General features: G+C 38.1%; 1 protein-coding gene across 2 annotated transcripts in view; it reads left to right on the top strand.

Annotated features, from left to right (window-relative positions):
* Positions 1–27,587, top strand: part of HORMAD2 (HORMA domain containing 2) — a 100,917-nt gene extending 73,330 nt beyond the window's left edge. Inside the window, exons 11-12 of one of the 2 annotated variants that reach the window (XR_001882147.1) lie at positions 26,914–27,043; positions 27,160–27,251. Coding sequence is in view for 1 of the 2 variants with exons in the window: in XM_017855592.1 (XP_017711081.1) it covers positions 27,160–27,264 (105 nt within the window). In the remaining variant the exon portion in view is untranslated. Of the gene's footprint in view, positions 1–26,913; positions 27,044–27,159 lie in introns of both variants that reach the window. The other variant, XM_017855592.1, reaches the window with a different exon arrangement.
* Positions 27,588–27,617: the final 30 nt, after the last annotated feature.

Here is a 27,617-nt window from a genome sequence, read left to right as displayed (position 1 = left end):
CAATTTTGTCTTCACTGAGAAATTTATCTGGAGCTTTTCACCTTTGACCAAATCTGGATGTTTTGGTCTGGTGAAACAGACCTGGTATTGGACTCTCATTCTGGAATTTCCTTTTACCAACTTCTAGGGAATTCTTAGCCCCTCCCCTGTGTTAAATTTCTTGTTTCCTATTCTTGGTTCCTCCCTCATTTCAGTGGAGCACATCCTCTGGTAAATTCCTTAGAGAGGACTGCATGGGAGATAAGGTTTTGAAACATTTTATGCCCTAAAAATATCATCCATCTACCCTTATATGTGATTAAGAGTCTCGCTGGAAATTAAATCTAAGAAGACAATTATTTTCATGGTAATTTTGAGTCATTGCTCCTCTCTCTTCTAGCTTTCAGTGTTGCTGTTGAAAATTTCCAAGCCATTCTGATTCTCAGTCTTTGTGTATTATTTGATTTTTCCTATCTGGAAGCTTTTTCCTCGGGGTTCTGAAATTTCATAGTGGTGTCCCTTGATGTAGGTCTATTTTCATCCATTTTCTTGTGGTAGGCACTCGAGGTGTTTCAATCTGGTAACTCAGGTAATCCTTCAGTTCTGGGAAACGTTCTTCAATTATTTCCTTGATGAAAATTATGTACCATCAGTTTTCTCTGTTCTTTCTTTCTGGGCCCCAATATTTAGATACTGGATTCCCTGTTCAGGTATTTGATTTTTTAAAAAAAATTTTCCCAATCGAGAGCATCCTGGCTAACACGGTGAAACCCCGTCTCTACTAAAAATACAAGAAAATTAGCCGGGCGTAGTGGCAGGCGCCTGTAGTCCCAGCTACTCGGGAGGCTGAGGCAGGAGAATGGTGTGAACCCGGGGGGGCGGAGCTTGCAGTGAGCCGAGATCGTGCCACTGCACTCCAGCCTGGGGCACAGAGCAAAACTCTGTCTCAAAAAAAAAAAAATTTCCCTCCAATTTTCCACATATTTATGCCTTTGTTGTGTTCTTGGGGAGAACTCCTTGACATAGTCCTGCTCTTCTATTGGTTTTTTATTTGTGCTATTGTGTTTTGATTTCCAAGCTCTTGTTGTTGTTCTCTGAACTGTCATTTTTATGGCATCCTGTTCTTGCTCATGGTTACAGAATTGTCTCTTATGTCAGAGGATACTGATTATCTCTATATAGATTCTTTCTCTCTGTATGTCTGTGTTTGTTTCTTTTGTTTACTGTTTTCTCCTCTTCCCCCACCCACCTCTTCTACCTCTCTCTCCTTAAAAGTCCTCAGATGACTGGCAGTCCTTGGTTGTCTGCTCACATTAAAGAGTGGGAGGACTATGAAGCTCTGAGCTTGTGGATGAGGCATGCTGATTGTGGCCTTCATTATTTTAATATAAGACCTGGACAAGCCTTTGGGAGAAGTCCCAAAATCTGTATTTTAAAATCTTTCCTCTTGATCAGTTTCCCGAGAATGTAGGCTAGCCAACAGTGTTTTGGGGCCCAAATAGAGATAGAGGACTGAGGGTCTCTGCATTCAGTATACATTCTTTCACTTAATTCCTTGATTCCAGTACCATAACCCTGCCTCAACTGTACTTTGTATTCCATTATCCAAAGACTTTCTGTTATCCTCAATAGAGAATAAACCTCTGATTTTATCCTAGGGTTTGACCCTACAAAACTGGGGAGGGAATCTGAAGATTCCAATTGTTTCATAAATGTCTTTCAGTTGGTCTTTCTTATTTTAGCTCCTCTACCTATCCTCTCTATCCCCTCTTCCAAAAGTATCTGATGCTGGAAATTATTTAGAATGACGTACATTTGGTGGGTCCTAATGTACTATTTTGAGAATTTCAAAGTCTCAACATTTGCTGGTTTAGGTTTCTTGGGTCTGCTATTTTAGTTATTTCTCTTGCATCTGCTTCCTGGCTTCCAAAATTTCATTGTCACTGTCTTTTCGCTTATTCTTTCTGTTTTATTTATTTATTTATTTATTGATTGATTGATTGATTGATTGCTGCCTTTTATAGAAATCTTTTTCCTGTCATTCTAGAGGGGTTTTTGGAGGAAACAAAATAAATGTGTGTGTCAATCTACCATCTTTATCCAGAAGTTGGTAAACATATTTATAAAAACATAAATATGTCCAGAGTTAGTTTATAGGACAAGCAATGCAATTTTCTTTAAACATTTTGATCTGAAGTATAAATATAATACTACTTTAATTCATACAGGATTTCTAAGAATTGGTAAAGTATTGCTTAAGAATTTCAACATGAAGGCCAGGTGCGGTGGCTCACGCCTGTAATCCGAGCACTTTGGGGCGCCGAGGCAGGCAGATCGCAAGGTCAGGAGATCGAGACCGTCCTGGCTAACACGGTGAAACCCTGTCTCTACTAAAAATACAAAAAATTAGCCAGGCATGGTGGCGGGTGCCTGTAGTCCCAGCTACTCAGGAGGCTGAGGCAGGAGAATGGCATGAACCCAGGAGGCAGAGCTTGCAGTGAGCCAAGATTGCACCACTGCACTCCAGTCTGGGCAACAGAGCGAGACTCCGTCTCAAAAAAAATAATAATAATTTCAATATGAAAAGTACCTCCTAATACTATAAAAATACTACAAAACTATATTTGAATAATTTAAGTATAAGTGTCCTCAGTAAGGAATATTAACTCATAGTCCTCCACTTGGAAATAAACCCCTCAGCTGGGATGAAGACCATTGGAGACAATAAATATGCATGTTTTAAAATTTCTTACTCATATCTTTTTAGAGATTGCCAGAACATCACTAGTCTCAATTTAGGGAAAAAAAAGTATTAATAAAAGATAGTTTGAAAGATGACATACTTTCATAGGAATTGATAAGAACACACAGAGAGATCAAATTCTTCCACTTGGTTTTGGATGCTTTGTGTCATTATCCTGACTTTGTTCACAATTGAGACTTTGAAATTCTCAAAATAGGAGAGGAGAAAAATTTGAATGAAGCTGGTCTAAACATTAGGTAGAAAAAAAGCCTTCAGATAATCCTGATGACACTTCTAGTTGCTTGTTTGCTTCCTTTCCTTACCAAATTTCTCACAAGATGCTTTCTATTTGCTGTATCCCTCCTTACCAGTTTTTCCATGCAGAAAGCTGGCTTCTTCTCCCACCTTCACTTCCCCAACTACTCTCTTCAAAATAAACAATGACTTCCTAATTAGTAGATCTCACAGTCTCTATTCCTTTTTCATTCTTCTTGATCAATTTTTATTTTATTTTTTAGAGACAGTCTTGCTCTGTTGCCCAGGCTGGAGTGCAGTGGTACAATCATAGCTCACTGCAGCTTTGAACTCCTGGGCTTAAGCAGTCCTATTGTCTCAGCCTCCCAAGTAGCTGGGACCCAGGTGTGTGCCACCATGCCTGGCTAATGATTTTTTGTAGAAATAGCGTCTTGCTTTATTGCTTAGGCTGGACTTGAACTCCTGGGCCCAAGCAATCCTCCTGACTCAGCCTCCCACAAAGCTGGGACTACATTTGTGTACCACCACGCGTGACTAATTATGTTTAAAAAATTTTATAGAGACTAGGCCTTGCTATGTTGCCCAGGCTGGTCTTGAACCCCTGGGCTCAAGCAATCTTCTCACCTCAGCCTCTCAAAATGTTGGGATTACAAGTGTGAACCATCACACTCAACCTTGATCTTTTTTATATTGATGATATACTCATTTTAAAACAGTCCTTCTTATTTCTATGATATACTTCTCATTCTTTGTCCATCTGTTCTCATTCTTTTTCCATCCACTTCCCTCTTTTGCTTTTGTTCCTTCTTCCACCTCTAATTGTGGGCATCCCCAAACATCCCCCAAGATCTTTGACCATATGCTCTTCCAGCTCTATATGCTTTCCTTTGGAAGGTTCATCCATTGTCAGGGTTTCAAGCATCACATGTATGCTGTCGACTTCCATATGTGTTATCTAGATCCCTGATCATCCCTAAGAGCTCCAGTTCTATATATTTAACCTTCTATTGGGCATTTGTACTTTGAGTTAACACTGTCATGTCAAATCCAGTATGCTCGTCTTTTTATTCACTACTGCCTTCCCCTTTCCACACATAGAACAAGTTTCTCTACCCAGTTTCCTTCCCTCTCAGCATCACCTTTACCTCAGTGTCTTAAGTTCAGAATCTTGAAATCATTCTCCTGCATTATCCTCATTTAGTCAAGTATCAGAATTCCCCTAAGCCTTCCCTTTCCAACCTGTTCTTACTGCTAAAACTCAAGTCCAGACCTTCATCCTCTCCTATTTGAATTACTACCACAGCCTCCAGGCTCTCCCACAGCCTCCTGCTCTAGCCTAGATACCGCTGCCATCTAATCTTTTTTAAATATAACTTTCATCATATCACTTCCCTAATCAAAAATATCTCATGAGTCCTATTTCCGACATCAAGTCTAAACACCTTTTCCTGGCTTTCAGGCTGCTTGTAGCCTGGCTCCACCTTATCTGTCTTATTACTCAACATGTTCCCCTTCTTTAAGTTAGGTCAGTTTTCTCATTGTCACAAGAACTGGCCAAGTTCATTTCTTCCTCCATATCTTAACAAGTGTATTTTCTCTTGTCCAGAATGCCTTTCTTTCCATTGGCCCAACTCATATGCATTTTGCAAGAGAATTGTCTATGCTTCCTGTGTCCAATTCCCTGCTTTCTGTTCTCTTTAACCCATTTTAATCAAGCTTTTATCACCACCACTTTACTATTCAAGCCATAATTCTTATTACTTTCCTATCATTAGTCACTTCCTCAGTCTCTCCCATCTCAGTAAATGATACTATCATTTACTTAGTTGCTCCAAACCTAAAAGCCATCCTTAGTTCTTTTCCCTCATAACCTATATCCAGTCCAACAGTGAGTCTAGTGAGTTTTCCATTCAAAATATATTTCAAATCTGGCCACTTCTCACTATCTCACTGTCACCACTCTGGCCCAAGCAAACAGTACCTCTCCAGTGGTCTTCTTGCTTTCATTTTTGAGCTTGCACAGTTTATTTCACACAACGTATCTTTAAAGATGTCAATCTATTCATGTCACTTCACTGTTTATGGCTTTTAAGGCCATACCTGATCTGCTCTAGCCCAAGGCTCTGACCTTACCTTCTTTCAATTTCCCCTTACTTCCTCTTCTCTATTTTCTCCGGCCTTCTTTCTGTTTCTACAATAAATTAAGCTTTTTGACACCTCACTTACACATGGACACATTTCAGAATAGTCACTAGATAGGTTAGAAAAGAATAAGTGTTTTCAGTTTCCACAATATTTGTCACTAAAATATGTATTATATTGACAGGAAAACTTTTTTCTAAAATCTACATTTTGTGTAAGTTTATTTTATTTTGAAATAATCTCAAGCTTACAGAAAAGCTGCAAGTACACACAAATCATGTTTTATTTTCTGAGCCATTTGCTTTATCACCCCGTATACTGTACTATGCAATTCCTGTAGGCAAGGACATTCTCCTATATATTCACAATATAACCATCAAAACTGAGAAATCAGCTTTGATTCATTACTGTCATCTAACCTCAGGTTCCTTTCAAGTTTTTCTAATTGTCCCAGTAATAGCCATTATGGCAAAAGGATCCAGGTTAGAATCATGTGTTACATTTAGTGAAATTTCTTATCTTCCCTTAGCTTGGAACAGGTCCTCAGTCCTTGACTTTCATGACTTTGGCATGTTTTAATAGAACAGGCCACTTATTTTTTAGAATGTCCTTCAATTTGCATTTGTCTGATGTTTCCTCAAGATTAGATTCAAGGTATGCATCTTTTTAAAGAATAACATAGGGCTGGGCGCTTGTCATCTCAGCACTTTGGGATATTGAGGCAGGAGGATCATCTGAGGCCAGGAGTTCAAGACCAGCCTGGGTCACACAGCAAGACCTGCATCTCTTAAAACTTTTTTAAAAAGTTAGCTGGGTGTGGTGGCACGCGCCTGTAGTCCTAGTTACTTGGGAGGCTGAGGCAAGAGGATCACTTGAACCCAAGAGTTTTAAGGTTGCAGTGAGAGCTATGTTCACACAACTATACTCCAGCCTGGATGACAGAGTGAGATCTTGCTCATAAAAAAAAAAAAAAAAAGAAAAAAAGAAAGAAGGAATATCACAGAATTGGTGCTGAGTAATCTTTACTTCCTTCAACTAACACATGATTTTGATTTGTCCCATTGTCAATTATGTTTTATTTGGTCACTTGATTAAGGTGGTGTCTGTCAGCCTTCTCCGCTGTAAAGTCATTTTCCCCATTGTAATTAATAAGTAGTTTATAGAAAAGTAGTTAGAAATTATGTAAGTTATCCTGCTTCTCATCAAACTTCCCATTTATTCACTTATTTATATCAGTATGGACTCATGGGTCTTTATTTTATCTGTTACTATCATTATTTATTTTGATGCTCATATTCTCTAAGATTTTGCCAGTGGGAGCTTCTTCAAGTTGGCTCCTGTGTTCTTTGACATGCCCCTCTAATTAAGTACTTCCTTACATCCTGTCACAAGCTGTTCCAGACACGTCTTGTGTTTTACCTGTTCCAGTCCTGGAATCAGCCATTTCTTCAAGGATCCCTGGTTTTTCAGTGGTTCCTTCTAATAGCCACAATGTGGTTTCTGTCAGTGGACAGAACTAGAGAATATATGTATGTACACACACACACACACACACACACACACACACATCTATATTTACATATCTACATGAAAACCCATAATTTCACACCTATACCATCAATGCCAGTCCAATACTGTAGAGTTCATTCTAGCTTTATCACTTTCTATATTTGTAATTTTTCTCCATCAGAGAGAGAACTGGCTGCTGTTATCATTAGCTTATTTATTTGATCAGTTCCCTCAAATGTAACCAAACTTCCATCTTTGCCACCTTACATATAGACATCCATATTACACCTCTAGGACTGTTGACTCTACTCCCCAGACTGCCTCCTACCCGGCTCGAGCTTTGACACTCTGCCTTGGGCCTTTTCCCCATGTAGATGGCCCTCCTTACCTTGCTCAGGCTCTAACTCTGGCACTCCCACTGTGGGTCACCCACACTTGTGATGCCCTCCTTACTCCATTCAGCACTGACTCCCCAAGTCATGCTCGCCCTCCACATGGTTGCCCTCCTCACCCTGCACAGGCTCTGATATGGATGCTTTGCTTGCTCTGCCCCACCTGACGTTGGCTTTAGGATTGAGCTGTTTCTCAAGGATTGGGAAAAGGAATAAGTAAGACCATATTTTATTTAGAAAATGCTTCCTACTTAGTGTAGCTTTCACTATGAGTTGAGAAGGCTATAACATTTCTGTTCCCTTTGACCTAAAAAAGTGTATATTATTAGTATCCATCTGCCTTAAATACTATAGCAATCAGTGGACCAGGAGCCAAATCATTTTTGAAAGAACACCTACCCTAAATGAATGTAGAAACAAAACAACCAGATAAAAAAGAAAGATTCCTTCACATTTTTTCATCTTTTGTTCAAATGCTTTGGTATTATGGACACAGTCTCAGAATCACTATTGAGTGCTAATGGTTAATAAGTTCATGAACCTTACATTTCGAACAGGGTAGTTTCTGATGCCAGAGGTCCTTGGATCAAAATTAATTATATCTTTTAAAACTGAGAAATGCAAATATTTAGTCACAATAACATTACTGTCATTCAGTCATACTACAAGATTTTGCAAGGCAGTGTCTACATTGAATTGATTGTCCCTTGAAACTTTAGAACTAAAACCTCTGCAAGATTGTCCTTGATAATCTTTTCATGGCAATAAAAGCCCTGACGAAGAGTCAGGGCGTTGTCATCAGACAGACTAAACGCCTGCAGACTACAACTTTCCCAGGACAAAAATATTCAAGTTTGCCTCCAAACCTCTTCAAGATATAAACTAACCATTCCAAGAAGTAGTTTTTTCATTCCTACTGTTACTCTAAATTGTCTGAGAGGCAAATATAGCTTTTTTTCTAAATTAAGATATGTTATTATTGGACTTTTGTTTAATTCTAAGCCAAAATATACCCAAACTCCCACTACATTCCTTGGAAGCCCTAGATGCTGTTGAAGTGCTCTCTTGGCCACATCTCACTCCTTTAGGAGTCAGCACTCTCCATCTGTATCCTCTTGGGGACCACGAAAGGGAAAACAGCCTCTGTGACTTCTCCAACCAGGTGGGTCAGATTAGCTTTACAGTCCACTTACAGGGAGGCTAACAAAGCTCCTCTGTGGGTGTTTGAGCACATTTTACAAAACTGCTGATGACCTCATGAGCCGAAGAAACCAGGTCTCACATTGTGGACTAAGCCTAAATATTAATACTACTTTATATTTATGTAGTGTCTTTTTTCCAAGGAACTCCAGCCTCTTTACAGACATTATGTCACTAATCCTCAAAGCATCCCTGTTTGGTACATGGCAAATATTATCCCCCTCCTTTTTTTTTTTCTTTTTTTTTTAAAGTGATGGAAACTTGCAAGTTGGTGATGGAACCCAGCCCCTTGGTTCTTAGTCTATGCACTATACCATAAAAAAAGTCAGACGAATACTTTTTCAAGCTATTCATTGCTTCTTGGGTGGGATTTAAGAGGATGTCTTGGCTTGTATGCATTTCAGTTTTCAGTGTCTCTAGCTTCTATGATCCTCTTTTTCTTCTTCATTGTAAGTCAAGCATGTTCAGGCATATTTATTTTCCACTGTTGCATTTATGGGAACACTAGAAGTTTGTAGCTGAAATTTGAAGTAAAAGACTTCGGTATTGAATATGTAATTTCACTTATCACTCAGAGATCCCTTATACTTCTCATAACCTAAAAGAAATTAGATTTTTAAAAAAAAATTCACCATGCCAGCTTAGAGCACATTTCATTTATAGCAATCACATTTTCACCAAAACTGAGTAATGTTCAACTAAATACAACCAATTTGTATTGAATTATTAACATGTACCAGATATTGTACCAAACATTTTTAAACACATGATCATATTTTACATATATTAATACATATGTAATATTCTATGTGAACCTGTTAGATTTAATTCTTAAGTGTATAAACACTCTCCTAGAGTAGGGCAAAGGAAAAAAAAAGAGGTGTTAATAGAAATATGGCCTCAGTTGCTATATCCAAAAAAAATAAAAATAAAAATAAAAGAGCTCCCTCAATTCTCTCAGTGGAAATCCCCAGTGTAAATATTTCCACAAAAGAGGAAAATGTGGGTAACTTCTAAAAATCACGAAGAGTTAGCTTCATATCCACAAAGTTAAAAAAAAAAAAAAACTTAAAAGTTTGGTTCCTACATAATCAACAACTATACAAAGCATAAAGAAGAGAATAAAACACAGCCATATCTAAGGATGACAAATATTTCTTGATTTCACTCGGTTAGATCCTTCCTAATCAGGATTATTAAAACCAGGAATTATGAACTATAGTGGTATAGCTCGCTCGCTTGCTCGCTCTTTCTCTTTCTTTCTTTTACTTTCTTTCTCTTTCTTTCTTTTTCTTTCTTTCTTAATTTCCTCTCCTTTTCCTTTTACTTCCTTCCTTCCTCCCTCCCCTCCCCTCCCCTCCTGCCCTTCCTCCCTCTCTCCTTCCCTCTCTTCCTTCCCTCCCTCCCTTCCTCCCTTCTTTCCCTCCCTCCCTGCCTCCCTCCCTCCCTTCCTGCCTGTCTCTCTCTCTCTCTCTCTCCCTCCCCTTCTCTCTTTCTCTTTCTTTCTTTCTTTCCAGGGGCTTGCTCTGTCACGCAAGCTAGAATGCCATCCACAGGTCACTGCGGCTTTGACTCTCTGGGCTCCTGCGATCCTTCTACCCCAGGCTTCCAAGGAGCTGGAACTACAGTGCACGCCACCACTCCTGGCTAATATTTGTATTTTTGGTAGAGATGGGGTTTCACCATGTTGCCCAGGTTGATCTCAAACTCCTGAGCTCAAGCAATCTGCCCAGCTCGGCCCCCAAAAGTGCTGGGATCACAGGCATGAGCCACCGCGTCTGACCCTGTAGTGGTAAAACTTTAGTCACAAAAATCAGTTTCACATCTCATTTAAAATTCTTTTATATGAACTACTGTCATGTTTTTTAAATTGGTGGACATCTGTAGCTTTGCTGAATTAGATAATGCCAGTGAAATGAGAGACAACGGGGAAAAATTAGAAAAGCTCTTCTAAAATAAGGCAGAGAGTTTCAACTTTTAATCATCGAATTTTGAAAGCCCTCAGAATAAAAACGTACCATATGCCCTGCCATAATACTGTTCCACTCTGCTCTCTGGCCCGGCTAGATTCGAAATAGCCCTACATTTCTAAGTAAATAGTGCTTAATGTGAAACTGAGAAGTCCTACCACATCATGGAAAATCTTTATAGGTTGGAAAATATGTATATTATGTCATACTTTAGGTATATAATCTAGCCATATTCTGTAGCATAGCTTTGCTGCAGTTTATAATTAACAACCTTGAGTTTTTAAGAAAACATCTTTGTATATTCCAAATGTTTGGTTTATCTTTCATAGGAAATATTAGCCAAAAGGAATACCCTGTATTTCAAGTAAAAACTTAGTGATAGGTAAATTTAAAAAGTGTTAGTTGAAAATGGAATGTTTGCCCTGTCAGGGTTGCCATGCATGACTGACTGTGCTGATTGTGCACTGCATAACTCCAGGGATACCTAAAACATAGACAGAAATGTGAATGGCACCCCCTGGGGTTGAGCAACACCTGGCAGCCCTGATTTTAAGTAAATAGTAAAGCTTTTGAAAATGCTCTCTTTTTTTTTTTTTTCCTGATTCACTACTGAAGACCAGTTGTGAGCTGCGGGAGGGCTTTTATTATTTTTCCTACTTTTTTGTGTATATACAAGGTCTTTAGTTTTTTCCTCTCCATGTTGGTTCCAAAAGACTTCCTTACTAACTGAGCTTCAGCACACTGCTCTGGCATTCTCCCAGCTCTAGGTTTTCATGAGTCAGGGAAAATGTGTGCACTCTGAAAAGAAGCTTGTCAGACATGCTCAGCCAGCCCAGGGCTAATTTATGAAGTCCCGCTCTCCATTCTTCGTTTCCATCCACATTCTTACAGCCTACTGCTTGTATCTTTATTTAGCCCTGACTTCATCCTACCTGTGTTGGATATTAGTTAGAGTTTGTTGTTTACATATCTGTGTTCCTTACTACCTTGAACTCTACTGCCCACCCTTGCTGTTCTGCTGCCACTGTGCCCTGCCTTTATCACCACCATAGCACTTAGCATGGTGCCTTGAATCTTCTGTTTGCCTGGCCCTCCTCTTTTACCTTTCCATTCTTTGGTTTTCTTTCATTTTCTTTATTCAGGAGGAAAATATGTATTCTCTACATGGGGAGAATAACTGGAGGAATGGGAAGAAAGCTCACCTCCATAAAAGAGCAAGAGTGGCGCTGCAGATGGGTCTGTTACTTGGTCACAACCCTCCATTTCCTCATTTACTTTTACTGTGGCCAGGCCTGGCCCAGATTTAATAAAACAACTTGAAGAGAGTGATATCATGAATTTTATACCAGTTTTAAGTTTTTAGTGATGCAGTTGATTTTGAAATGACAACAGTACAGATGGTTTTTACAAGGATGTAAAAGAAACTGGTAACAGTGGTTGTCTTTTAGCAGGGGACTTGAATGGTTCTGGGACAGCAGGGAGAGTTTCTTTATATTACCTTTTGAATTGCATATTATGTAAATGTATTAGCTGTTGAAACAGATACATAAAACAAAAATGGAAGCAATTAAATAACTATACTTGAACTAAATTGATGCTGTAGAAAATTCTGTTAATCACAGCAAAGTGTTTGAATATATTTTTTCAAAGCTAGATCGGGAAGAGGAGAGGTATGATTATTCTCATTTTGTGTTAGAAATTTTGAAAATGTTTCATCATTTCCTGGATAAATAATATGAAAATTAAGTTTAGGTGTGTGCCCCTCATGTAAAACTTATCCTTTCTCTAAACACTCAACTACTGCTCTTTAGGGGTTTTCTATTTCTCTTCAGTTGAATTTAGGGTCAATTTAAAGGGAAAATGTGACTTCTTAGTGACTGTATCTTGCAACTCTGCCTCTGCCTTGTATGGAGGAACTTTACTGGGGATGCCAGAGTTCCTAAGTGTTGTCTACTTTGGTCGCTCCTTCCTGCCAGCAAGAGTAAGCAATTATGACCTGAGGTTTTGATATTGCACCAATAGAGATCTTCCCTCTTAGACAATTTTCATATCAAAGTGGTCTTTTTCTGATATTTTATGGGACCTATCTCTATAGTCATTTCTGTACTTACAGTTATGCTATGTTCCTCTCAACACCTGCTAAAGCACTTATAGAGGCTCATGTTCAAGCGAATGACCTACATAGCAAGTCTGTGAGAAGCGGGGTATTGCATTTCCAATTCTGTATCTATTATCTATTCATCTCTTTTTTGAAGAATCAGCAAACGTATGTCAAACTTTAGTACATCTAATGACCCCATCATGTCATTGTCTGTAAATTTCCTCTATTCATGCCACAAACCAAGAAACAACTTTTTCATTTTTATAATTACTTCAAGTATGCGCTTGAGCGTGTTCATGTATTTAATGTATCCACCTTTAACTACCACAGAATTCATAGTTATTTACTCAGGCATTTGAAAGTAAGAAAGTAACTGACATTTTCTATTGAAAAGCATTTAATAATATTTTAGAATATTCTATAATTTTAAAAGCCAAATAAACATTATTTTATAAAATGTTCTTTTTTACCTTTGCAAATAAAGCAAGATTGCAAGTAAAAAGATTTTTACGATGACATTTTTTATCACTTTGAAATAAAGGGGATAAAAGAGATTGAAGTAATAAACATGTTGATTGTTACAACCATGTCAAGTAATAGAAAACACAATTTAAACAATTAATAAACACATTGATATGAAACTTCATATTTTTAATTTAAGTTTGATTATATTTAATACAATTTACATGTGAATACATTCTCATAGATAGTTCAAAAACTGCCAATGAGGATATTCCATACCTTTTCCTTTACATTTAAAATTCACACACAGGGTGGGCATGGTGGCTCACATCTGTAGTCCCAGCACTTTGAGAGGTTGGGGTGGGCCAATAACTTGAGTCCAGCAGTTTGAGACCAGCATGGGCAATACGGTGAAAGCCTGTCTCTACCAAAAATACAAAAATTAGCTGGGCATAGTAGTGTGTGCCTGTAGTCCCAGGTACTCGGGAGGCTGAGGTGGGAGGATTATCTGAGACAGGGAGGTCAAGGCGGCAGTAAGCCATGGATGGCACCACTGCAACCCAGCCTAGATGACAGAGCGAGACCCTGTCTCAAAATACACACACACACACACACACACACACGATATGTTGTTTAATATGGCAGCCACTAGCCACGTGTGGCTATTGAGCACTTGAAATGTGGCTAGTTTGAATTGAGATGTAGGTATAAAATATACGCTGGAGTGTGAGGACGTACTGCAAAAAAAGAACATAAAATATCTCCATCATTTTAATATTCACATATTAAAATGATAGTTTTTAATATATTGGGTTAAATTAAATATTAAATTTTAATTTCATCAGTTTCTTCTTATTTTTTAAAATATGGTTCAAGTTTAAAATTATTTATTTGGTGTGTAGTTGTGTCTTGCATTCTATTTCTATTAGGCAGTACTGTATATAGGTATATACATGCAAACATTTGATTTGTGGACATCTTCTTTTTTTTTTTTTTTTTGATACAGAATCTTGCTCTGTCACCCAGGCTGGAGTGCAGTGGCGCGCGATCTCAGCTCGCTGCAACCTCTGCCTCCTGGGTTCAAGCGATTCTCCTGCCTCAGACTCTAGAGTAGCTGGGATTACAGGCACCAACCATCATGACTGGCTAATTTTCGTGTTTTTGTAGAGACAGGGTTTCACCATGTTGGCCAGGCTGGTCCTGACCTCAGGTGATCTGCCCGCCTCCGTCTCCCAAAGTATTGGGATTACAGGTGTGAGCCACCACGCCCGGTGATTTGTGGACATCTTAAAATCACATATGCAATAATATTGTCCTTTTTTTAAGCTTACTTTTTTCACTCAACATATGTCTTATAGATTTTTCCCTATCAGTATACTTAAATGAGCCTCATTCTTTTTAACTGTGGCATAGTAATCCTTAGTATTAAAGTGTTCTAGATTTATTTCAAGTTTTGACATTGATGAACATTTAAGTTTTACTTTTCTTAGGAACATTGCTTCAGGAATGTCCTTGAACATGACTCTTTGTGCATATGTGGAAGCGTTTCTCTAGGATAGATACCTAGGGGGCCAGAAGATAATTGAAGTTTTTGATTATCTGAATATAGTCCTGTTCAAAGATTGTATTACCTAAGAAAAGATGCTTATTTTTTATGGTTTCATCATTTTTATAAATCATGTGCTGATTTTCTTTTCTTTTTTAGTTTCTTTTTGAGACAAGGTCTCACTCTGTTGCCCAGGCCACAGTGCAGTGGCATGATCTTGGCTCACCTCAACCTCTGCCTCCTGGGTACAAGCAATCTTCTGCCACATCAGCCTCCTGAGTAGCTGGGATTACAGGCATGTGCCACCACGCCCAGCTAATTTTTAAAATTTTTTGTAGAGATGGGGTTTCTCCATGTTTCCCAAGCTGTTCTCAAACCACTGGGCTCAACTAATCTGCCTGCCTCCGCCTCGCAAAGTTCTGGGATTACAGGCATAAACCACCGTGCCCGGCCATGTGCTGACTTTTTTTTGTCTCTTTTTTTCTTTTTCTTTTTGTGTTGATTTTTTATTGTGGTAAAATATACAGAATATATAAGTTGCCATTTTAACAATTTTTAAGGGTACAGTTCAGTGGCATTAAGTGTATTCACATTGTTGTGCAACTGTCACCATTATCCATTTCCAGAAGTTTTTTCATCTTCCCAAACTGAAACTCTATACCCATTAAACAATAACTCCTCATCTCCCTCTCCCCATAGCACCTGGCAATCATCATTCTATTTTCTGTCTCTATGAATTTGACTACTCTATATACCTTATACAAGTGCAATATATAATATTTGCTCTTTTATGACTGGCTTATTTCACTTAGCATAATGTCCTCAAGGTTTATCCATGTTTGAGCATGTATCAGAATATCCTTCCTTTTAAAGCTGAATAATCTTCCATTGTATGTATATACCATATTTTGTTTATCCATTCATCTATTGATGGACAGGTGGGTTGTTTCTACCTTTTGGCTATTGTGAATAACGCTGCTATGAACATGGGTGTACAAATACTTGTTCAGGTTCCTGCTTTCAGTCTTTTTGGGTATGTACCCAGCAGTGGAATTGCTGGATAGTATGGTAATTCTGTTTTTAATTTTTTGAAGAATTGCCCTACTATTTTCCATAGCAGCTGCACCATTTAACATTTCTACCAGCAATGCACAAGTGTTCCAGTTTCTCCACATCATCCCCAACTTGTTATTTTCTGGGTTTTTTTTTTAAATAATAACTATTATAATGAGTACGAAGTGGTATATCTTTGTGGCTTTAATTTGCATCTCTGATGATATAGTGATATTGAGCATCTTTTCATGTGCTTATTGGCTAATTGCATATCTTATTTAGAGAAATGTCTCTTCAAGTCTTTTGCCCATCTTAAACTCAGGATTTTGCTTGTTTTTTTGTTTGTTTGTATTTTAAGAGACAGGGTCTCACTATGTTGCCCAGGCTGGTCTCAAACTCCTGGGCTCAGGCGATCCTCCTGCCTCAGCCTCCTGAATAGCTGCAATTACAAGTGTGAGCCACCATACCCACTAAAATCATACCCACTAAAATCACCCACCACACCCACTAAAATTGTTTTGTTGTTGTTGAGTTGTAGGAATGCTTTATATATTTTGGACATTAATCCGTTATCAGATATATGATTTGCAAACATTTTCTCTCATTCCATGGGTTGCCTTCTTGATAATAGCATTCTTTGATGCACAAAAGTTTTAAATTTTGAAGTCCAATTTACCTGTTTTTTCTTTTGCCTTTGTTTTTTGTGTCATATCTAAGAAATCCTTGTTAACTCCAATGTTACAAAGATTTTCCCTATGTTTTCTTCTAAGGGTTTTATAGTTTTGGCTCTTACGTTTAGGTCTTTGATCCTTTCTGAGTTAACTTTTGTGAATGATCTAAGATAAAGGTCCAACTTCATTCTTTTGCATATGGATATTCCATTTTCTTAACAGCGTTTGTTGAAAAGACTATCTTTCCTCATTGAATGTTCTTGGCACATTTGTTGAAAATCATTTGACCATATACACGAAGGTTTATTTCTGGGCTCTTTACTCTACTTCATTGGTCTATATGCCTGTCTTTATGCCAGTACCACACTGTTTTGATTACTGTAGGTTTGTAGTAAGCTTTGAAATCAGGAACTGTGAGACCTCCAACTTTGTTTTTCTTATTCAAGATTGTTTTGGCCATTTGGAGATCCTTGAGATCCCATATAAATTTTAGAATGGGTTTTTCTATCTCTGCAAAAAATGTTATTGGGATTTTGACAAAGATTGTGTTGAGTCTGTAGATTGCTTTGGGTAGTATTGACATCTTAACCATATTGTCTTTCAGTCTATGAATGCAGATGTCTTTCCATGGTCTCATCATTTTATATATATATTTTTTACTTTTTAAAAATTATTATTATACTTTAAGTTCTAGGGTACATGTGCACAACGTGTAGCTTTGTTACATATGTATACCTGTGCCATGTTGGTGTGCTGCACCCATTAACTCGTCATTTACATTAGGTATATCTCCTAATGCTATCCCCCCCCCCATTTTATACATTTTATATGTTACTTAAGAGGGTCTTCCCAATGCTAAAGTTATACATAATGTTTTCTATATTTTGTTTTACTAGATTTGTAGTTTGGGTTTATACATTTGTTTCCTTAAGTTAGCTGGGATATTTTCCCCAGTATGATAACTTTTTCCCATTTTATTCATACCACCTGAATAGTCTGCCCTTTCCCTGCTAATTGAAATGCCACCTTTTTCACAAACCAAAGCATAGGCTTGTGTTTAGATTTTCTCTTCTATTTCACTGATCCATATATCTACTCTTGTGATATAATTTTTAATTACCTTGATTTTATAGTAGCTTTTAATATCTGGAAGGGTAACTGTTTCCCCTCATTATTCTTCTTTTTCTTTATTCCCTTTATATTTATTATTATTCTTTTTCTTTATTCTTCATTATCCTTCTTTTCTTTATTCTCTTTATTATTATTATTCCCCTCATTATTCTTCTTTTTCATTATTCTTTCTTTTTAAGGTTTTCCCACATATTTTCTCTTTCAGATGACTATTAGAATCAGCCTAACAAGTTCCAACAGACATATTATTGGAATTTTTATTGAGATTACTTTTATTTGATGAATTAATCTTGGGAAACAACATTTTTATAGTAATATGCCTTCGTGTTTTGAAGAAACATTATTTCTAGTATCTGTATTCCTATTATCACCATAATCCCTAAGAAAATTTCTATTTACTTGTATAATATTCTAGATTGTCATGTAGAATAGCTCTGTCCAATAGAATTTTCCATAATAAGAAAAATGTTCTGTATCTGTGATGTCAAATAGGTAGCCACTCACCACATGTGGCTATTGAGCACCAGAAATGTGGCTAATGCAACTGAGGAAGTAAATTTTAAGTTTTATTTCATTTTGATTAATTTAAATATAAATGGCCACATGTAGCTAATAGCTATCATATTAGACAGTACGGCTTTTGAATGTATGAATAACTGTGTAACTGAACACTTTTGTAAGTAGTAGAGGTAGTGTAGCAAAGAATTATTGATACCTACTGTGTGAAAGAAGTTGTGTAAAGCATTGCAGAGAGGCAAAAGGCCATAAAATCAATACACATGAATTCCTAAATAAAAATCCAATCCCAGGTATAAGGCAATTTGTTTACAAATATTTATGTTGTCAGAAACATTCAGTTACAAAAATGTAGTGTGGATATTCATTAGAAAGAAAGTTCATGTCAGATTAAAGGAGCAAGAGAGGGTTTGTGGATGAAGTACTGTTAGACATTGGCCTTGAAGGAATTATTCAAAATTTAAAAGAAAGAAAGTAATGGAAGATTTCTGTTTTCTTAAATCTAGAGGAAATAGAGAAGAGGGAAAAGAATGTGGTATGTTTGGAGGATTAGTTCCCTTGGTTGCTGTAATAAATTACAAGTCTGGTGGTTTAAAACAACAAAAATGTATTCTCTCACAATTCTAGAGGCCAGAAGTCCAAAAGCAGTATCAGTGGCCTGAAATCAAGATGTCAGCAGAGCCATACTCCCTCTGGTGCTCTAAGAGAAGTTCTATTCTTTGCCTCATCCAGCTTCTAGTAGCTGCTGGCATTCCTGGTCACAATAGTCTCTGACCCTATTGTCACATTGTCTTCTCTTCTGCCTGTGTTCACATCTTCCACTGCCTCTGTCTTACAAGGATACATATGATTACATTTAGGGTCCACCTGGGTAATTAAGAAGCACTCTCCATTTCAAGATCCTTTATTACATCTGTAGAGATGCCCCCCTTTTATATTTTTGCCATGTAAGGTCACATTCACAGGCTCCAGAATTTAGGACATGGACATCTTTTAGGGCCTGTTTTTCAGCGTACCACAATCCAATTTGCCTGGAGCTGGGGATTCCTGTGGCAGTAGGAATTATGATAACTGTCAGTCACTGAATGACTTGCACATGTGAGAGGTTATACCGAGTGCTCTATCTGTGCTATTCCATTTACTCATTACAAGAACACTGTGTAGGCATTAGGAAACACGGGATGAATCTAAGGTGACTGTTTTCCACCTTTGATGACTGGGAAATGATGATTTACAGAAATTGTAGAGTCATGAGGAAAAATTGGTTACAAAGGAAAAACAATAAATTTGACTTTGGTTTTGTTTAGTTTGAAGTCCCAATAGGCTGTGCCCAAGGAAAGATCAACCCCAAATAGAAGCTTAAGGATACTACAAAGAATTCTTATAGACTATTCTATAATTTCTTACCTTGTTTTCCCCTTTGGGTTGAAGAAACAAATTTTAAGGAGCACTAAACTTGAAATCAGGAGACCTGGTTCAAAACTTGCACTTACTAAATGTGTGAACTGGATAAGTCATTTCACTTCTCTGAGCTTCAGTTTCTACATCTGTACAAGAGGAATAAACACTCCCCCTCCCATCACACACAGTTATTGTGAGGAATAAATGACATAACATATGGGATTTTTTAGTATATAGTCTGTTGTAAGCATTCAAATGTTTAATTTGAAGGTAATATGTCTTAAAGCTATCGGGATCCTAAGTAAAAGTCTACATTATTTTTACAAATCTATGATCAACTGCTTTTCCCATTGTCCAAATGACCATTTTATACTTTTACCACTTAAGTGTTTTAAGTGCCACCCAACACCAGTTTACTCCCTTTCTAGGCAGATGACCTAAACTCTACTTCATAGAAATAATTAAGGTCATCAAACATAAATCATTCAACTTTTTGCTCTCATATTTAAATGTTTACCTATATCGGTATCTACTTTACCTCATTCCTTTGGACCTCAGAAGAAGTAATATTCTTTCTTTTGTCCCAAGTGAATACTTCTTTTGATATATGCCCTTGATGCAATTTCCTTCATCCTTAGCTCCAGGTCACATAGTCAATGCCTGGTGGACATCTTCATTTGGATATCTCATTCCAACTCAGAATCTTGAAAACAGAGTCAGTTGTTTCTTCATCCATCCTTCATACCATGTTCCTACCTCGTACTCCCTCAACTTCTATTTCCCATCTTGGTCACTGGCATTACCAGAAACTTGGGTAATTTTTGTCATGTTTTACTCCTTTCTTTCCTTTACTATACCTGTGCTTATTCCAATTAATGATCAAGTCATGGTAGGGCTCAGGTTCAGGCACTCATTCTGTCTCTGCTGAGCCCTTTATCCTTTTAATATTCTCCCTCTAACTTTACTGTGGCTTTTGGTCTTGCTCAGATCATTCCTTTTCTGAAGTAGCCTCATTGCTTCTCATCTTACTCCTCTTCAAACCACCCTTCACACTGCTGCCATAGGGATCTTTCTAAAACAGACCTACTCTTGGAACTCTTTGGGGTATTCCATTACAAACTCCCGTTACAAAGTCCAAACTTTAAACAATGACATTGTCTGACCTAGCCCACCACTCCCACACCCTTCCTGTTAGCCCCATGAACTATACCCAATTCCCCAGAGGTATCCTGCTTTATATCCCTGTACCTGTGCTCCTTCTGTCTAAAATATGTTATTTGCAACCCCATTTCCTAATGCTGTTTGCCTGGTGAATGTCTGCTCATCTTGCATTACTTAGTTCAAGCTTCATATCCCCTTTGAAGCCTTGCCAGGCCTCCTCAGAAAGAACTGATAAGATCTTTTTGGAACCCCTGCTGTACCCTATACATGACTCTGTCATTTCCTCTGTAACCTGTTTGTTTCCCCGTACCAGGCCTTCTTTGAGGACATGAAGTGTCTTGATCAGCTTTGTATCTTTAGTGTTTAACACAATGTCTGGCACAGAGAAGGTGCTCAAAAAACATTTGTCAAATAAATGAATTAATTATAAAACTTTTAAAGTCATATGATACCTTAGAGAAGGGGGTAAGGGAGAACTTATATAATAACTTTTGGAGATAAATGGAAATATCTGATTATGAGCCTAAGAAGAATACACATTTACCTCCTAAATAGAGATAGTCATGGTCCAGAACTCTGGTCACAAACTGCAGAAGATAAGAAATTAATTGAATGGGCAAACCCCTCACAAGTCCCAGTAAAACATGAGACATTTCCCAGTGTGCTCTTGATGTGATTTCCTCCATCCTTAGATCCAGCTCACATAGTCAATGCCTGGTGAACATCTTCATTTGGATATCTCACATCCAATTCAGAATCTTATAAACAGAGTCAATTATTTCTCTATCTATCTTCCCCACCATGTTCCCACCTCCCACTCCATCAACTTCTTCTATTTGTAACCTTGGTCAATGGCATTACCACAAACTTGGATAATTCTTGTCATGTTTTACTCCTTTCTTTCCTTTACTGTACCAACATATCAAGAAAGCTTACAGCTCTACTGGTGTTGAAGGTAAGTATTCTCTCAAAGCATTTGCTTTCTTACTGCTTATTCATCACAATGTTAGCATAAACTGCATTTATATTAACGGCATTTATTTTATAATTACTGTTGATCTCCCTTTCATCGTGCCAAAAATATAAATGTTAAGTGAATCAAAACATCAGTGGTATAACTGACTTTTAGGGACATAGATCCTTTGAACCATAGAAGTCTTTGATCTGGAAACTGCCAAATCCAAAGATTCTAGACATAAACTTAACTACAGATTTATACCGGTGAGGACTGGTTTTCTCAAGAGAAAACATTTTGCCAGATCTGACTTGAAAAATAATTTTGAAATGAGCAAAATTCACTACACTCACCCCAGGCACAAAACTCACCATATTTCCTGGCTGCCTGGGGCTGCCCTCTCCCTTGGTTCCCCGTGCAGGTCTACCTCCTCACACAAAACAAGTACTGTGCCCTGAACTGCCCTTTCTGTGTCACAACATATCTGTCCTTTTTCCAAAGCCTGTGAGGTTCTGCTTTTAGTAGGCTGACACTTGGAGACCACTTGGTAAATTCACTTACACTAATATCATATTGAGTAAAAATTTCAGGGGAATTTGCATTTTTAACAGGAGTATGTTGAATGCATAATACCTAACCCTAAGAGTCAATCTAATAAAGGGACATTTCCCACCATCTCATATATTTTCCATGTCTTTTCATGTTTCATTGTCTTTAAACATATTGAACTTTCTGCCTAGAATAACCTCCCCTTGCTCCCACCACCATTTCCAGTCTGGTGAGCTGCTGCTCTTCCTTCAATACCCAGCTCAATGTCTCTCTTCTAAGGAGCCTTCTCTAAATTCCCAAGCCTGAGTTGGTCACTCCCTCTTGACTTCTATAAAACTTTGTGTACTTGTCTCAATTTCTTTAATCTTTTATTCACTCTTCACATGACTTCAAGGTGACTTCCACCCTCACCAATCTAATGCACTCAGTAAACCCCATGTGGTGAAATCAAGTGGACATATTTGAGTCCTCATCTTCCTTGCCCTCTCAGCAACACCTGACACTATTGACCACCATCTTTCAATTTTTCCACTCCCTCTCCTTAAAACCCCCTTCCCCTGGCTTTCTCAACATTACGGTCTGCTAATCTTCTTTTATCTCTCTCTTTCTCAGTCTCCTTTGTTGGCTCATCTTCTAGCTAATCTCTAAATGTTGGATTTCCTTAGGCTGTGTCCTGATCTCTTTCCCTTCCCACACTCTGATCTTTCAATAAGCAAACTCTCCCACACCCATGGCATTAATTATCCTCCTTATGCTTATGACTTTCAAATTTACATCTCCAACCCAGACCTCTTTCCTGAACTTCAGACTTTTACATATAGCCACCAATTCAACATGTCCACGTGGAGGTTTCGTAGGCACTCCAAACTCAACAGGTTCAAAACTCCCATTCTTCTCAACCTGAGAGAACAGCACCTCCATCCATGCAGTTAACCAAACTAGAAACAGGGAAGTTATTATTGACCCATCTATCTCTCTCTTACCATGATATCCAATTGGCCATCCTTCTGACTCCACCTCCCAAATATATCTCTCAATTTTAACTTTTCTCTATCTCCACTGCCATGCAAGTTACCATTTGTCTACCACTATAACAGACTCATCATCTGTATCTGCTTGATGTCTCCAATACATTTCTATACTGCAGGCAGAGTGCTCTTTGAAAATTCATTCATCAGAAAGTATTTATTGAGCTTTTACTATGTCAAGGCATTTGCTAGATGTTAGTGATACAAATGTAACCAAGACATGCATGTTCCTAATCTCCTAGAACTCCACATAGTTCTGTGATTGGGAGACCTAACTTATTTGGGATGGAGAGAGTTTCTCTGAGGAAATATTTTTTTTTATCTGAGATCTGAAGAATTAGTAGGAATCAACTAGGCAAAAAGGGAGGGCAGTGGAGGGTAAAGAACATTTTAGGCAGAAGGAACATCATGTGCAAAGGTTTAGAATCAAGAGGAAGCAAGGTATGAGAAGCAAGGTATGAGGCTAGGCAAAGCCAGGGCCTGAGGAGTCATAACTCTAACTGAGAAGTACTCAGGGGGTCTAGTAGCCACTCAAACAGCCTGCCAAAGTAGATTAGTGAGTGGAGGTGTGAACATTTTTCTGAGGAGAGAGTGCATAGCTTTCATCAGGGTCTGTGACACTTGCCTTCCCCTGAAAATGTGAAGAACTAGGTCTAGGGTATGAAAGGCCATTTTTGGACTTTGTCCTAAAAGCAATGGATGCCATTGGAAAGTAACGTGGCCAGATTGTAAAATTCATGGGGCAGGAATTTTTATCTCTTTTGTTCACTGATATGTCCCAAAAACCTAGAAGAGTCTATGCACATAGCTGACACTCAATAAATAACTGCTGAATGAATTGCCAAATGTCTATTTTGGCATTACATTGTATTGCATTATATTGTAATTGTGTACTTAATGTCTCTCCTTTACAAGGCTCAATTCTGGGAAACCATCTATGTCTCCTTGATCTTTGTATTACTAGAGATATGTTTTTAGTGCCCAGCTCATGGCCTGGCTTAAAATCAGTTTCATTTATGTGTTCATTCATTCAGCCAATCATTAAAGAGCTCTACCAGATGCCAGGAACTGAGAATACAAAGATGATGCAAATATTGGGGCTGGGCGCAGTGGCTTATGCCTGTAATCCCAGCACTTTGGGAGGCCAAGGCATGCGGATCACCTGAGGTCAGGAGTTTGAGACTAGCCTGTCCAATATGGTAAAATCCTGTCTCTAATAAAAATACAAAAATAGCTGGGCATGGTGGCAGGTGCCTGTAATCCCAGCTTGGGAGGCTGAGGCATGAAAATTGCTCGAACCTGGGAGATGGAGGTTGCAGTGAGCCGAGATTGCACCACTATACTCTAGCCTGAGTGACGGAGTAAGACTCCATTTCAAAAAGGAAAAAAAAAAAAAATGGCACTAACCTCAAGGAGTTTACACTCTGGATGGGAAGACTAGTAAGTAGGCCTGATAATACTGCATAGTAAATGCTACAAAAGGGGTAATAAAAGAACACAGCCGTGGGGGTGTCAGGGAAGCCCAGCAGGCAGAAGAAACTATGGAGCTGCCCCTGGGCCAAATGAAGAAGAGAGGAGCAAAGCATGGGTGTGGGTATTAAAGGTAAAGTCCAGAGTGGGGCAAGCAGGGCCCATTAGAACTGCAAGTGGTTAAGTGTGGGGGAAGATGGAGCTGCAGAAATAGGCCAAGGCCATAAAGCACCTAGACTTTATTCTGAGGTCCATGGGAAGTTATTAATGGATGATTGATGAAGCAGAAGAGCGATGTGGTCAGATCTGCATATGAGACAACTTGTGCTCCAGATTGGAGAATGGACTGGAGAAGCAGTCATAGTGGGAGTAGGGACCAGTGATTGGGAGAGATGATGTTTGCCTGCACTAAAGAAGTAATGGGAATAGAGGACAGTGGATGGATTTGAGAGCTATTAAGGTGGTAGGATCAAAAGGAATTAGTGATTAATTAGATGCTAGCATGAGAATGATGGAGTACTCATGGATGATTCTCTGATTTTTAACTTGGACACCTTGGGTGAGTGAGAACAAAGATTGGAAACAGGCTTAGAGAAGCAGATGATGAATTCCTGTTTGGACAGACTGCACTTGAGTTTTCTTTGGAATACCCACGTAGAGTCTTTTAGTTGGCAGTTGGATACACACATAGATCTGAAGTTCAGAAGGAAGATCTAGGCTGTAAACAAAAATGTGGGGGTCTTTGCTTATGATTGGTAATTGATTCCTAAAAGCGGATGAGATCACTCAGGGAGGGTGTGGAGAATAAGGAGAAAGACAGCCAAAGACAGAACTTTGGGAGAACATTCAAGTAACAAGCGTTTTTAAAGGGAGTGAATAAAGGAATAAGTGATTAAAAAGAGTCATTTAGAAGAAGGGATCCCTTCTAGAACTTCCCAAATACTGCTACTAAATCAGCTGGCTATCCTATTTGTGCTTAAGGCAAAGCCTACTTTTTGGCTTCCCAAATGGAGAATATGTTACTAAACCAAAGATGGAAAGTAGGGCAACATCATATCCAGAAAGCGTATCTTCAGGGCTTTTTTTCAGATACATATGTGGATACTCTACTCCCGAGGCTCTATTGGTAAACAGATCATAGTAGCCTCTTGTTAATCTGCATCAAGAAACACTTAATAATTAAAAGAGAAACACTTATAAGCTGTATGTTTAAAATACAATATGAAATGTATTAGAAGTCATTTGATGATCATCTGATGTTCAGATCATCCAGATAATCTTTCTAGTCTGCCTGATTACTGGCCCTTTGCTTGACTTGTTGGTTTTGGCGTCAAGTACACAAACTCAGCCAGCTGGAATACACCTGAAAAATGTTTCTCAAATGTTCCTTTGTGTGGATAAATTTGTTGGTTTATATAGTTTGTATATATTATTTGTCTATGTTAAGAAGTGTCCCCTGGCTGATAACATACTTGTTTTTCAGCCCACTAATTTTCTATAAACCACTGAGAGTTCCCAGGCCTCACTATTACCTTGAAATATTGAAGATATTTTGACTCACTGCAATAAAATTACAGTTCTGCAACTCATAATTAAACTTTGATTTATTTGAACAATGGAAGAAAAAGAGAACAAAACTATTAAACCATCAGGTCAACTGGTCAGTTGAGAATTTGTCCACTCATCTTCTCTTCTTTCATGTGTACCCAGATTTGATAGAAGTGAGGATAGCTTGGTTTGAATGGAAAGCATGGCCAAGCAACATATCTAGCTAACTTTTCCCAGATACTTTTTCCTACAGTCAAACCATAACAAATTCATCTCCTAGATAACAACTTGGTTTTGTGCTTTGAGTTTTATGTTGCTATTTCCTTTCCTTTAGAGCAGGCCATTTCAAATTTTTACATGTAAGTAAACGAGTTATTTGACAGGCTGCTCTATATATTTTCTCAGAGTTTGCATAGCTACTGTCTTAGTATAAGCCAAAAGGAATTTGTGGTTTCTGAGATCAGAAATTCATCTGCTTTATAAAACTAAACGATGAATTAGTGCTTAAGTTAGCCATTTTGATACCCAATCTTTGTTCCTAAATGGCACTTAAATGTTTTATTGGCACTTCCACTATTTTGTTATAATAACATATCAGTAATAATAACATGCCTCTCCTACAAAGGACAAAAGGGGTAATTTTGGAACCTCTACTATATATTCTCACAAGTGAAAAACATAGGACATGGAAAAACCTTTCCTCCCATCTAGTGGCTGGAAAATATATAAATGTCCTCTATGTGTTTCTTGGAATTTCACGCATTAGGGATTGTTTGGCAAATTATAATATATCTAATTGTTCACCCGGTTAGGCAAAAATAAGTTCTAAAATCTTTACCAAAGCCAAACTCAATGGCAAAATACATATCTATAATGTTTCACTGACCAACTTCCCTTTCATCACTAACATACTCCTCAGTAGAAAGGTTATGTTTCTTCTTAATTCATTATTCTGAACATACGATAGAAAAGACAAGGCAGTATGTCTCTGCTACCTGAAATTGGGACTTAAATTACATTTGCCTCTAAAGCAGTAAGTGCCCCAGATCTCTCCTAAACCTTAATTGCTTCTTGTTGGCCCCACACCTTAACAAGCCTTCTCTCAAGACTTGGATGTGTTGAATTCACTAGAGAGAGCCAAGAAACTGTCTCAGAAACTGGCTGTCTCCAAGGGACCTCAGCTCCTGAAACTTGGAATACCAGACTCTGATACTGGCAGCAGGGCCTCTGTGCAGGGCCAAACCAGCCCACAGGAAAGCAGGTTTGGATCCGTTATGCAGCTTGAGGGATTAATGCTTGGTCTACCTGTCTTATATATGTCTTGTGCAGATGTCAAAATCTCTGCTGAATTGTGCCTCTCTCTGGTGATTCTCACAGATTCAAAGAATGAATTTTGTGTGCAGTCAGCAAAGTTCTGAGTACTCCAGGAAGAAGAGGAAGGTCAGTGAACCAGTGAAGGTCTTCATCCCTAACAGAAAATGAAAGCTAAATACTCTTTCTACATTTATTTTAAATTAAGTTTATTTTGTAAAAACATGCATAAACTGTCTTAGCAAGAAAGTAAATTCCTGTTACCAAAACCTTTTTCTAAATTGTTTGCTCAATTTTTTTGTCGGTTAGTAAGTGCTAAATTACTGGCAAGGTAGGACATGAGTCCACTTTGCCACAAGGAAAGAGGGTCAGTAGGGCTGCCTCTGGATAGCATTACTTCAAAGCTGGGTTAGAGATGAGGCACCTTTTATGTTATATTTGTAAAAGAACCACAGCAGTTATTTTGGAAAGAAGCTGTTGTTCTCAAAGGAAAGAAGGACTTTTTTTTTTTTTTTTTTTTTTTT

Source organism: Rhinopithecus bieti, unplaced genomic scaffold (genome assembly GCF_001698545.2).
Source record: "Rhinopithecus bieti isolate Rb0 unplaced genomic scaffold, ASM169854v2 scaffold_36959, whole genome shotgun sequence".
Classification (NCBI taxonomy): Eukaryota; Metazoa; Chordata; class Mammalia; order Primates; family Cercopithecidae; genus Rhinopithecus; species Rhinopithecus bieti.
The sequence above is the reverse complement of the archived record's forward strand: the minus strand, read 5'-3'. Positions and strand labels throughout refer to the sequence as shown.